This window comes from Odontomachus brunneus, unplaced genomic scaffold (genome assembly GCF_010583005.1).
Source record: "Odontomachus brunneus isolate Ranch 3 - 2012 unplaced genomic scaffold, Obru_v1 Obru_scaffold_050, whole genome shotgun sequence".
Taxonomy (NCBI): Eukaryota; Metazoa; Arthropoda; class Insecta; order Hymenoptera; family Formicidae; genus Odontomachus; species Odontomachus brunneus.
Genome location: NW_022639500.1, coordinates 287,239 through 300,834, shown reverse-complemented (window position 1 = coordinate 300,834; position 13,596 = coordinate 287,239). Strand labels below are relative to the sequence as shown.

The 13,596-nt window shown below is 45.2% G+C and overlaps 1 protein-coding gene across 2 annotated transcripts in view; it reads right to left on the bottom strand.

Annotated features, from left to right (window-relative positions):
- The window catches only part of LOC116845230 (limbic system-associated membrane protein-like), a 184,981-nt gene that overhangs the window by 19,347 nt on the left and 152,038 nt on the right, over positions 1-13,596 (bottom strand). For both annotated transcript variants that reach the window (XM_032817668.1, XM_032817669.1), the window contains exons 4-5: positions 6,886-7,127; positions 4,925-5,144 (exon numbers count right to left, since the gene is read on the bottom strand). In XM_032817668.1, the coding sequence (XP_032673559.1) occupies positions 4,925-5,144; positions 6,886-7,127 (462 nt within the window). The remainder of the gene's footprint in view (positions 1-4,924; positions 5,145-6,885; positions 7,128-13,596) is intronic.

The window sequence follows — 13,596 nt, the reverse complement described above, 5'->3', positions numbered from 1 at the left end:
AGAGAGAGAGAGAGAGAGAGAGAGAGAGAGAGAGAGAGAGAGAGCTGGTCGTGCTCGCGCGTCCATGAAACTCGGCTGTATACGCGAACGTGATATTGGATTACATCGAATTCGGCTTCAAATATTTAACTTTATGGCCCAATAAATATCTGCTACATTGACGTCATTGGTGTGTCCACACAATCGAGTGTGCGGCGTGCAACGTGATCGAGCCAGCCGATCCATCCGTGTATCCTTGTCATCGTCTTCCGTCGCGTTGGACCATTTCCAACTGATGTCGGTGTCTTGCTCCGCGTACGGTCATACATTGCGCACCCAAGAAGCCGAGCAACGCCGTACGGCCGCCGAAAGAAATCACGAAGAAGGGAAACGTTTTGGAGATAGATCAGAGTGTTCTCTCTCTCCCCGACCCGGTACTCGACCTCATGAATACCACGCGAAATGTAATCTTTCTCAACCCCCCCGTTCCCTCTTCTCCCTGATTTCCTTCTTTCTCTCTCTCTTTTTCTTTGCATCGTTCCTTTCACCCCGTCTATAGAGCCCGCCGCGCCGTATGCTTTTCCGTAAGGTGATACGAAAAGCCTCGCTGCCCTGAAGAGGACCCGGTGCATCGCGGGAATATACATATAATATCATATACTAAAGGAACAATTGCACAAACTTTGTTTTCTCTTATTTGCGCAAGTTTTGATCAATATTGGCGTTATAATCGTACAATAAAGTACAAAGGTATTGCCTCGTATTATTCATCTGGCATAATATCTTGAATACTTAAAAAGGCGTGACCTGGCGCGCGTGGAGGCGCGTTTTATAAGAATACAATTTTCTTCATCACATCTGTTTCGCTCCTGAATTTTTCAGGAGTCTGAAGGTAAATTAAGTTGTGATTTATACCCGTGAAACTCGCGCGCTCTCACTCCCTCCACTCGCTCTCACTCACTCAGTCTCTTGCTACCTCCTTTTATTAACGTTCTGACGGAAAGGACACGCGTCGGCTAAATTGCCGGAGAGGTCGACGTCGGGAGGACGTAGGAAGACGGACGGCAGGTGGAGGTCGAGGAAGTGGGACTGCATACCAAACTCTCGGCTACTTTATCTCGTGCAGTCTCAGTCTCCCCCCATTTTCGGATTAAGTGTTGATCCCTCGCTTTACGTGCGCTCATCTTAGCATCGGTGACGTTCGTCGCGTTCGTCAAGTGATCCGACGACAATGCCCAGGAACATCGTTCGGCTGAGATTACCTCCTTGTTCTTCTTCGCACGGCGATTTATGATCGTATATCTGACCGTATTTCCGATAGGTAAATTATCCCCGTACCTCGTTAATGGTCTCCCGGGAAGTCGAGAGTTTATAGTACACATATATAAATCGTCTATTATCTTGTCAATCAGGTATTATCAATTGTTGATTATTAGCGCGATTAGCGCGATCGAGAGGTCGATTGACTCGTTGCTGTTTCCCGAAGGAAAGTTTTATGCCAAAAATTGGGAACGGGCAATAGTCGTCGATCGAGAGGACGCTCTCTTGTAAATGACGCGCCTATCCACGTACGCATAACAATACGCCATTTTTCACGCTGACCGAAACATAGAGTCTCCTATCGATAATCGATGGGTATACGCGACAATGGCCGGTCAGGGTGCATTTATATCGCCAACGTTAATTATCGTACGGTGCGCGCGTGATCCATCGATAAAACGCAATTGCAAGAATCGTGCAACAATAGGCGATTGTGCTTGCCGCAATTTAACTCTCAAAGTTAAACAGATCGAAAAAGAGAATTGGTCACCAGGGGAGGCCAATGAGAATGCGAGATATTCGACGATACATTGTTCTTTCAGTGGCATTTGACGTTGCGAATCGCGATACAAACGAATGCACGAAAGCTCGCTTGCACAAAGGCACTCAAACCGCTCGAAACGATTAAATTTTAATTGCGCTAGTATCGAGCGAGATATTTCAATAATCGACAGCGCGTCAAATAAACGATTGGTGTAATGCCTTTGCGACGCCGTCGTAAAATTCTTATGCAGTTATTGGTATCATTAGACGTGCGTAAATAATCCTTTGCCCGATCCTTCTCCCGATATCCTTTTCCCGATCGTTCTCGAACGATACTTGCACGAAAAACTCTATTAATACTGTTCCATTTTCCAGCACAGTGATATTTGAAATTATAGTCAGGCGCGTTATATTATAAACTAGCTTAAACTACCCGACGTTGTCCGAGTTATCACAAAGTATCAAGGAGAGGAAATCAGAGGAAGAGAGTAGAATATTCTAAGCTTCATGTGGTTATATTTTTCGCAGGATTTTAGAGAGAGTAACATGCAATATTTTGTTCAGATCGATCAAAGGGTTTAGAAGTTGATAGGGAACATATTCTGCCTTCCGCACATATAGATATTTGTACATCACGACTGTTGATTTTTCGAGGAATTGTTCAAACAATCAACAGTCATGTGATGTATGAAAACATTTATAATATAGTTCATCCGATCGAAAATGTCAAATGTCACTATACTAGAGAATGGGGCAGCATTAATGGAGTTTTGTGTACACTGTAATGCGCAAAATCGATCCTGCGTATAAAAAAATGCTTGATGGAAAAATGAACGAGTTACGCGCTTAATCTCTAGAGATATTTCAGTGCATGTATTTCAGTGCATACCTAAAACTTTCGAGTTGTTTCAGAACGAGTTTCTCGTACGTTGCGAGATGCTTGACGATTCACGTCCTAATTATATGGTTATATTTTACTGCTGCGAGGTTTTAATTTCATTTTCTATAGAGACGAACTAACGGATACAATAAAAAAAGTTCTTTTTAATAAAAAGTTGAGATTATAGAAATTTTTCAAAAAATCTGCATAAATTTATATAACTTTTTAGAACTTAACAATTATAGAACTTAACATCTCGCATCTCGCGAGTGGGATATCCAGATGTTGTTATTAAAAACGTAACAAAACGTTTTCTCTCTTCTGCCTTTCTCTCTTTCTGTCTTAATGATTTGTCACTTTGTCGTACAGTTCCTCGTGAAAACGAAGCAAACTGCACTTTTCTGAGGCGATCGACAAATGTTGCGCGCCAGCAGAAAGAATGATCTTGACAAATTACTGAAATGGGAGAATGGCAGAGAAGAATAAGTGCGGAGAACGTTAAGCAGATAATCCCTTTGAACTCGCGTTAGAAGATTCTCTGCTATAACACGAAGAAGCTACACCATCTCATCTGTTGGAAGCGAAAGCTTACGATATAATCTTACATCAGCGAAACCGCGCGGATCAGGAAAATAAGTAAAAGAGAAAACCGGCACCGATCCTTTTTAGCGCGAGCTTGCAGTTTTATGTGATTTGGCGGGAGCGAAACCAGTACGGCATCGTATTTCTCTCCACAGAAAAGAACTCGATCTTCTTCTTTTTTTTAATTAATATAAATACGCGCATAATAGGCGTTAATAATGTTTTTCGTGAAATCTTAATTTGGACTCTAATTGTAATTTTAATTCGGAGATTTCTCAAAACATATTTCTCAAAACATATTCCCCGTTTTCATTTTTCAATATAGGCTGTTACGCTTGCATAGCGCGGTGTTCATCGTTCGCCGTTAGCGCAAAAAAATTACGCAATTTCGCGGCTTTCCGCGCTTTTCGCGCGTTTATTAAAATCTTCCCGGCGTTTACCATTTTCCGTTGTTCGTTTCTCACTTTGGCTGCCAACAGTCCCCGCGTTTCGCTCTTCATATCCTTTCGTTTCGCCGAATGGCTCGGTACACACCGCCGATTCTCCGTGCCCGAAATATGGCGAGATGAAGTCTTTCCGCGTCGTTTTCGCGAACCGAACGAAGAGGTGGTCGCGGGTTTTCTCTCTTTCTTTCTTTTTTCTATAACCATCTACCTCGACTACAGAGCACTTCGTTTTCAATTATCCTTTTAAGCGACCTGCGCTGTAAGAACGTCGCGAACGAAGCCAATTTGCTATCCGACCGCTAGCGGACTACTTCGAGATTCGAGCGTTGCTTCTACTTCTTCTTCTTCTCCTTGTTCCCGTTCTTCTTCTCTCTCTCGTACACTTTGTCGCCAGAATATTGGATCGCAACATATTGTCGAAGACATATCGAGTTTCTTTTTTCACTCTTTAATTAATCTATGTTACTGCAAATGGCATTTCGAAAAAAGATAAAAGAAAAAAGATACGGTTACGAAGGTCGAAGGCTTTTCTCTCGGCTATTCGCGACTGCAGCCAACTGTGTTCGGTATTCTTGGATCTCTCACAATTCACTACATTTATCTTTTTGATGTGTGTGTACACGTACGTATTGCGCAACTTTATTCGGATACTCGTACCATTGCTAAGGAAATACGGTTTCCCCCGTTTTGTCGAACGATCTTTCGTTTGATAGACGACGTAGTAAGAGATCTACATCACAATCGTTCCTCGACTATCCAGTCTCCTTTATATCCTTCTTCTACCTGTCACAATGTCACGCTACATTAAGTCCGTTCGTCCTAAACTCGGTCACGCGGGTGTCGAAAAGGGTCGGAACAAGAAGGCGTTGAGCGGGCAAAGGAAGCATGTAAATTCGGCAGAGTAAATAGTAGAGAAAGTGCTCCCTTTCTGTGTCGCTTCTTTTGAACAATTGTGTCGAATTTGCAAGGGAGTATTCATTTAGAAGAGTCCACAAATGACACTTCACATCCGGGATTTAAAGTGTGTAAAGGGTGTAAGGGTAAGGTGTGTAAAGGGTATGTTAATTGCGCCCGAGTCGCGTGTACAAATTAGAAGATGATCGCACCTTTCCTCTCTCTTTCACCGTCTTCCTCGCGAGATCCACGTTTCGGCACGACGTTATCTTCATCATCGTCACTGCGACCTTGGTACTGACATTAGGCGCGAGAATCGTCAGTCCACATTATCACTTACCGTTAATATGTAGGTTGACGTGAATGAATTTAGGCGGATGGGTGCTGATCTGACACTCGTATTGGCCCTCGTCGCTACTGTTAACGCGCTTGATACGCAGACGCCAGTTGTCCGGGTACTGAAACTCGATGGTGTACCTCGAATCGCCCGTATACGTGTGCTGACCCACCGTCAGCAGATTCATCTTGCCGCCACTCTCCTGCCGACGTACCCAGGACACCTGCGAGAAACGGTCTCTCTAAAGAGCGGGCCCGCTCGAAACCCTATTGTTAGAGTATCGCCATCGACTCATTTGCGTGATCGTTTACCTCGCGAAATTGCTCGTTTGCGAAGACGCGAATGCACCCGGGAATGACCCTCTCGGCAAAAACACGCGGAGCAAAAGAAGTCTTTCGGTTGGAATGCACATTTTCTCCCCGCGTTATTCTTTCCTTTTCTTGATCGCAAAGAATAACGCGAGCTCCAGGTGAACCGGATTCCGCGCGATGCGGTACAAATACGCGCGCGAGTCGAACCTATCGAGGTTTGAGAGCGAGTTTGCGTGAGGAATGGATCGAGCTACGGGTGGCGACGGGTGGATACGGGGCGGAAGGTTTATTCACGTAACTGGAATTGGATAATGTGTTCCGAGTAACCTCATTAAATGTAAACGTGGTATCGCACATCTTCTGCATGGGTATCCGCGAGAACTAATTAGGCGTTATCAGCACACCGGAGACTTGTGCGTTGCCCTATGGTTGGCTGATATTCGCGCACAGTGTAAGTCATCATCCTTCGAGCTTTGCTTCTCCCGCGGCGCGGAAGTCCGTCCGTGTTTATTCTACTCGAACGCGGAAAATAGACAGTCGCGAAAGCAGGTATTCCGCGCGTTTCCGTTCCATTTCGTATTAATGAGTTCCGATATTGACGTCAAAATATATTCAGCATTATACAGATCACTCGCGTCTCTTTCTTTAATTTAGAGTCAATCGGTCGGAATGATTAATGGTTTCGCGTCCGCGAGTAACGACAAACGATTCGAATTAACGCTCAATCAATAAAAGTCGAGTCGCTTTCGTAGGGCTTGTGAGAAACAGTTGCGATGTCGCGTGTACATAGAAATCCGTGTGTGTAAATATTTAATTTAATATAATGCGCATTTCGCGGTATTGGCTACCTATACTATAAACTGCCAGGTAACAGGATATTATCTGTTCGAGCGCCAGGGAGATTCATGCGCACATAACCGATATCTGACCGCATAATTTGTTCTATAGTTTGGACCATGGATAATGTGGAAACTGTTTGTAACTGTATTACGGCAATAAATGCATTTAAAATAGGTACGGTAGTGGTAGTTTTGGCAATAAAGCCATTTGCGGCGAAGTAGCTTTTCTAATAAAATTAGTCACACAATTAAACATCACCGCGTATCATGGCAATTCTTTTTTATCGCATCTGACTGTGTGTGTGAGTGTGAACGCGGCAAAAAGCATCTGCACTCGCGGAATTGTTGCGTTTAATGAGAGGTGTGGTCGCGCACGATATCAAGGTACGCGAGTAAATAAACGCATAGAAAAAGAAAAAATGAGAGAAAAAGAAAAAAAAAAACACGTGAAGAAAATTTTATACAAAGTCTAACGAAACGCAGGATTATTCGGATTTGCTATTGAATTATTACGTGCAGATTACGCGTGCAAACGACCAGGTCACCGGCAGAGATTATGCGAATTTCTCCTTAAATTTGTTCCTTGAAGTATAAAATATACGGCCACTCGTGCGCGCCAGCAGATTAATCATAATAAGCTAAACGTAGCTTAGCCGCCGTAATAAGGCGAAGTATTCCGAGATTAGGCGTGAGTTATGGCGCTATGAATTCGTAGCGCGGGTGACTAAAGGACGCGGCCGACCGAGCAGATACGACTAACGCGAGAATGAACGACGGAAGGAGCAAACATACTCGAATATGATCGAGTGCTTACGGTTTTGTCTTGCAGCAGGGATATCCTGCAGTCGAGGGTGACGCTAGCACCAGCCTGCACCGTGATGTTGGAGCTCTCGCCTTCGAAGTGAGGGCCCCATCTGTGATCATGATGATGTTGGTGCTTGTTTAGAGTGCTGTGCGCGTCGAAAATGTAGTTCAGCATCGGGGCATCCGTCGGCACAGATCGTTTCGCCGCCGTGGTCGATTTTGTGGAAACCGGGTCCGTTGCTAGAGGCAGTTCTGTGTAACAGAGTTTATACAAAAATGTCAATTACATTTAGAAATGTATTAAAAAACATCACGGCCAGAGAGAAAAAGAGAGGAAGAGAAAGAGAGAGAGAGAGAGAGAGCGTAGAATATTATTTTGTTTCGTTTCAATCGAGCATTTTCTTCCATATGCAAAGAGCATACGGAATGAATCGACATAAATTAATAACTCGATCCGTATCGTGTATTAATGAATAAAGAGGTCAGTGGGTGTCGTGCGTAATGTAACAAATAGGCGGATTGTCGTATCATTTAATATTTCAAACAACGAGATGCACACAAGTCATGTACGGATAGCGTAGTGGACTCGTTCAAATTGTCACGGCTGTTTACGGCGTCATATTGCGCGTCACATTTATTTACATATTACACCCTGGCGGTTTTCCCGTCGCTTTTTGCATTCAACCCATGACACCTGACCGTAACTCGTGACTTTATTTAATCGATTCGCCGGCGTTTCCCCGTTTTGGGCCATCGCTCAGGTTATCGACATTTAGTCAACCTGCCAATAACGGCCGATATCAGCGTAAATATGCATTTATCGCCGCGACAGACGGAGTCAGGACACGCGCGATATTCTCCATCTGATATCTTCGTTTTTGATGCCGTGTCGCAGCTTGATGATCGAGAACGATGTTGAGAATTTTCCGACGCATAATTTCGCGGAAATCGCGATCGGGAGAATCTTGAGTCGAGCCAAAGAAAACAATGCAAAAGTTCTTCTCTTTATCTATCCATCCTTCCTTTTCCGATTATCGCATTTACTTTGCTTCTTATCTGAGACATAAGAATCGAGCGATAAACGTGCACTTTCAACTTTGTTAATGATAATTTCTATGGTGCCGCTTTATGGTACCATAGAAGTTTGCGGCACGATCCGACATTGTCTCGCGTTCCCGCGTCGAGTATCTTCGCGCGTACTCCATCGCAGGAGTCAGGGACGAAGGAGAGAAAGACGGGCGAGAGTACGGCGGAGAGCCGACAGCGAAGGAGAGAACGAGTAAGATTTCGCGCGACACAACGACGATGGAGAAAGTCACGTTGCTCGTTCGTGTCTCGAGAATCGCGAAGTTTAGACGCTAACTCATGACGACGAGTTTCTCCGGGTTTGTAGCACAGGATGCAGGAGCACCCCGGCAAGCAGACAGCTCACGGACTGCTTGCAGGATCGAACGCAAGATGTTGAGACACGAGAGGTGTCGAGCCTCTCCGAAGGAGACGGAAACAAAGGATTTGTTTCGCACTCTGTCTCTGTCTCTCTTTCTCTCTCTCTCTCTCTCTCTTGCATACGTGCTTTTTAGTACACCGCAGGACTGTCGTCCTCTGATACAAACGAGGATTCATAAATTCTCGTTTGAAAAAATGATACTTTCACGTTACATTGCTTATTTAAGTCTCGGATGGTCTTTCCAGTAGCCGTGGTAGAATAAGAGTCTAAAAGAATAAGAAAAGGGTTTTCTTCTGACGTAGATAAAACAGCGAGCTAACAAATGTCGTGTTGTCCCTCTATTATGTGTAGCTCTACTCTTTATCCTCTCTGTGTTTACTTAGCGGAGTCAGATATTTCTCGATGTTTTTATTGGAAAAAAAAAAAATTGTACCGCCGTGAAAATGCGTGCGTATAATTTTTCGTTGGCGCTTGAATTCGCGCACAATGCAGGTAGAAAATACATCGTTTTAATTCATGCATCCGACGACGGGTGGCTCTCTAAAAATATCCCGACTTGTAGTATCAAATGTCCTCGTATCTGTTGTAATGTATTTTCGAGTTATCGATATGAATACACAGCACGTGCCACTGTGGTAGGGTTGTCCGAGTTGTAAGCCAGGCCGTAAATGTATGTGAAACCGATCGGGAGTCGTATCGAAAAAGTCGACGTGTGGAATATAGACAGACTTCTCCTTCGCGAGGCCCGTCACGTAGCGCCAACAGAAGTTGGATTTGAGAGCTGCGCGAACGTAAAGCCCGCTCGGCAGAGTCGATTGTTCTACGGCCGAAGACGAATTGGAGCACTTGCGCCAGGTAATCCTGACTTTCATCGAGTCAGCGATAGGTGCGCGCGGGAGTTCCCCGGGCGACCTCCGTCGTGGAAATCCGACACGGAATTCCCGGCGTAGCGACAAAGGGGAGGAGAATATAGGGGCTGCACAATCCCGCGACGAAGTCGCACGTCAAAAGGGGATCAGTATGCCGCGGAGCGCGAAATTTTCTTTGCAGCTCGCGCGTTTGCTCGCGCTTGCTCGCGCAACTCTCTTCTTCCCTCTCGTCATCCCGTGTGTCTCCGAAGCTCTGCCTTTCTCTTTCTTCCGCGGCATTCCGTTTCTCTCCTGTCGCCGTTTGCCCCTCCGTCCTCTTCCTTCCTGTTTGCGCCGACGCGCCAATTCCCGTTCTCTCGATCGCGGAAATTTTTCCCTCGCCGGAGGGATGAAAAACTGATCGGAAATTCCGGTGGAACTGTTGGAAGCGTGTCTCGGATACCGAGAAGGATCTATCTAGTCAAGCGGTCGTCGGCTCATCACACGATCGCACACATAGACACACGTACATCTCCTCTGTTCTCCCTGTTCGTTCTTTCTCTCTCGAGGATATGAAAATTACTATTGATACCACCATCGGCCGAGAGTTCATCTTTGACACGCTTAGGTTGTAGAGGAAAGAGCTCGAAAGTGTGCGAAGCTTGTAATTTTTCAATCACTGTGATGAATTGATATAAATCGGAACACTCTTTTTCTTTTTTCATCGATAGACAAGAGAAGGGTTCTTTGAATATTCCGGCGGGATATCAGCCGCAAATTTATACGTCTAACGTCTAATGTCCATGTCGTCGTTGTGGATTACACTGGGACATACGGGCGATCCGTAGATTCATGTACGCAGCAACGTTCGCGGATTTAATGCCGGCGCAATAAATCGCGGCCCTGTTCTGAATTTATAATTGGCTGTTTCTTCGTGCGGGTATGTGCGCCGACTGCGCGATTTTATTCAATGAGAGAATCGGTCGAATATATCTGCGTTAGGATTAAAGAGCTTCGTAATAAGAGTAAATACGTATACAATAATAGCGGTAATATATGGCGATAAATGTGGTTTGCTGAGGAGAGAAGGTTACGATTGCGAAATTGTTATTTTCGAATTGGAAATAATAGGGGCAATGAATCATCGATTTTCGCGGCGAAAAACAGCCTGAACATATCTGCGCCGTGGCAGGTCGAGCGGCGATAGCTTTTCCGGCGAGAAGCGTTTGCATAATTAAAAACAGTTTCTGTTGTTCTTAGTCGCTTCTTTTAATCGCGATTGCTGGAAAATGCGATTAGCGTGCGAAATCCGTACGGTCGTTAAATAAATAAATAAAGGAAAGAGTAAGGAACCTTGTTGTTTGCGCTAGCGAAATCGTTTGATATTTCCTCGAATTATCTCGAGGGGCGCTCTTTCTCGTTGACGATTACGCGGCGCGATATACGGCTCGCCTTACGGATAAGATCAGTCTTGAGATAGAATGACCCATATACAAAACGGGGTCTCAACAGCTGGTAGAGGAGGCGAGTAGAAGCGGCCGGGTAGGATCGTTAATCCTCGGGCGCTCACACGAAATACAGCGTAATTCTACTTTCGAAGTCCGGCATTCGGATACTGAGCGGAAGAGAGATAGACGCGTCGGTATGTCGTTGGTACCAGCTGATTGCAACCATTTGTTGGCAAGATGTACGTTCTTGAATCACGTTGAGATACTAGATTACACAGCGTGACTAATTACGCGAATTTGTTCCGTCAGACGCCGGCGAGATCTTGAGTCAGCGGCGCGAAGAATGTTTCGAGGAGACGAGGAATATATTTTCTTTATTTTTTTCTTCTTTCTTTCTATTTAACCGTCTCGCCCGTGTAATCCGTTTTTCGGATGTAGACGTCAGCGACACGACGTTTCTAGTTACGAGAGTGTTCATTTAAACGCGACAGTTGGCGAAATGACGTTTTAATTGTAAAGGCATTTTGCTTACGTAAATACATTTTTCTCTCGCATTTCCACGCATAATTGAATGTTGCAGTCGCGGTACAAGGAGCGCGATTTTAAAACACTGCGAGATTGGGATTTTCAGAATAGGATATCGCAAAATCGACTTTATACGATCGCGGGCCGGTGCTTTGAGAGGTACACTTCAAAGGTAGGCAGAACTAACGGCAATTTGAGAGCCGATTGCGATTGGGAAATGGGGCTTCTTTGTGAGGAAATGGATTTCTTCGCTTCAGCCAGATTTTCAGCATTCTTTCGTGCTAAAATACCGAGAAGGTTAAGCGTGCATGCAGTCTCGCCTACGTTTCGTGCGTCCCAGGTATCGCGCGAGCGAGTGGAGAACATGTGCGATTGCGACCGCGGCATGCGTTGACCAGCACTACTTCGGAATTGCGCGCGTGTGCGACTATATTGCATGCTCTATCCTCGTTTTCGGCTTGCGTTCGGGAACGTCAATCTAGAACACTGATTTGCAACTCTGGTATGATTGGCCTCATTTGTAAATAGTCACGATTTCAAAATGAGTTCTCTAATCGTTCTGCTAGTCGTTTAAAGATAATCATACTTTCACTTTGAAATAATTCGCCTCTGTCGATACCAACACGGGATTTTTAAACTTCAAAATATTTTACGGTAAAAATTACATTTTCTATAAAAATTCTGGCAAAAATCCTTACCGAATCTTAAATGAAGAAACATACAAATCCTTCTTCTTTTAATTATATTAAAATCGAAAAGAAAAAAATTTCACAAATAGCTGTCGAAACAACATTCACTTTAGCTTGATGTTAGCTCAATGCTAAATTCGATCTCCATGCTCAAGAACAGAGGGAGAGAGAGAGAAAGAGAGAGGGAGAGATTGGAAGGATGGTAGAGAAAGACAGACAGAAAACAAGGTGTGCTGAATGTACGGCATAATACATAGTACGGTCGAAATCGGGATAAATAATTCCAATCCGCAGTATAGTCCACTGGTACTCTCATGTTTTATGCATACCTTGCCGCGCAAGGCCACGTGTTACACATCGTCGTAGGCTCGTGATGCAGTCGAGGTTGTTACCGAACATCTTCCGATTCCTAGTTTTCTCGGTCGTCGTATCATCAATGAATTCAGTTCTGTTAAACTTCCCGTCCCGTTTCCATCAGTATACGCTAGCACATACCGATAGAATTTGCTGCGAATATTTCGTTCTGAGTGTCTTGTTCATTCCGCGAAAGTAGTACTGATGAAAGTAGAGAGAAAATAGAGGTTCACAGGAACGGCTTTCATAAATATTTAACAACTCATGTAGTCTCGCGTGTTTCGTGGATGATACTTTGCACTTCTTTCCCTTCTCTTCTGTACTTGGCTAATCTCGCGGAACGCGCCGCGATTTGGCAATATCGAAAAATCTCGCATAAATTCCCTGCGTACATATGTTGTGTAACCCGTTATATATACACACACACACACACACACACACACACACACACGTGCAACGTCGCGTCGTAAGTTACTTTCTGCACTCGATCGTGCGACGTTCGCATAATATTTGTGAACACAGAATATATCGCACGCATTACTCTGCACCTTTGATACCGCTGAGAGAACAGGCCGATTTATGACGAACGTATTGCGTCTGCAAACGTGCGCTGCAGATACTATAAATTGTGAGAAATGCAAGTACGTACACGGATGGACTCACGGCAGACGGTTCGGTTGCATGTCGTGCAATTCGCTTGCTGCACGCCGCGAGTATCGCTCGCATACGCCATGCAGCCACGCACGCTACACGTGCGCTACACGTGCGCTACACGTCGTGTCAATACGTCCTGCGCACACGCGCGTGTCGTATTGATACGAAGTAACGTCCGGATTTGGTCCGACTATGTAGTGTCTAAACTACGAGGGAGGGAGGGAGAGAGAGAGAGTATGTGTATATGCATAATATAGAAGGACGATCGCGGGGGAGATGGATGGACCGATGCTGCAGGTTACCGTATCATCAAGGGGTACGTGCACGCGTGCACGTGCGTTCTCGGCATGTCCAACGTAGACGCATTTACACGGTGCATACGAGGATACGTGGAGCAACATTCCGCGACGCTCGCAACGCGGTGCGCATCGATCCGCCCGCAAATTAATCGCACACGTCGGCGCGCCGATCGCTTTGTCACTTTCATGATTTGCGTACGCGCCCACGTCGCAACGTACCGAATAGATTAGAAATTCTGCACGCGTTTCGAACATCCACCCTGTGCTGCAGCAATTTGAGCGGCCTTCTGTGCTCGATGCGACGTTACGTTCACGTAACGGCTGGAGAGACACTCGTGTCGTGTCAATGGTATTCAGTAGTCGCCGCAATTCTCTCGTTTTGCGGCGAACCCTTCGGCTTCCTCGAGGTGCGCATGTTTGTGTATGTGTGTGTGTGTGTGTGTGTGTGTGTGTGTGT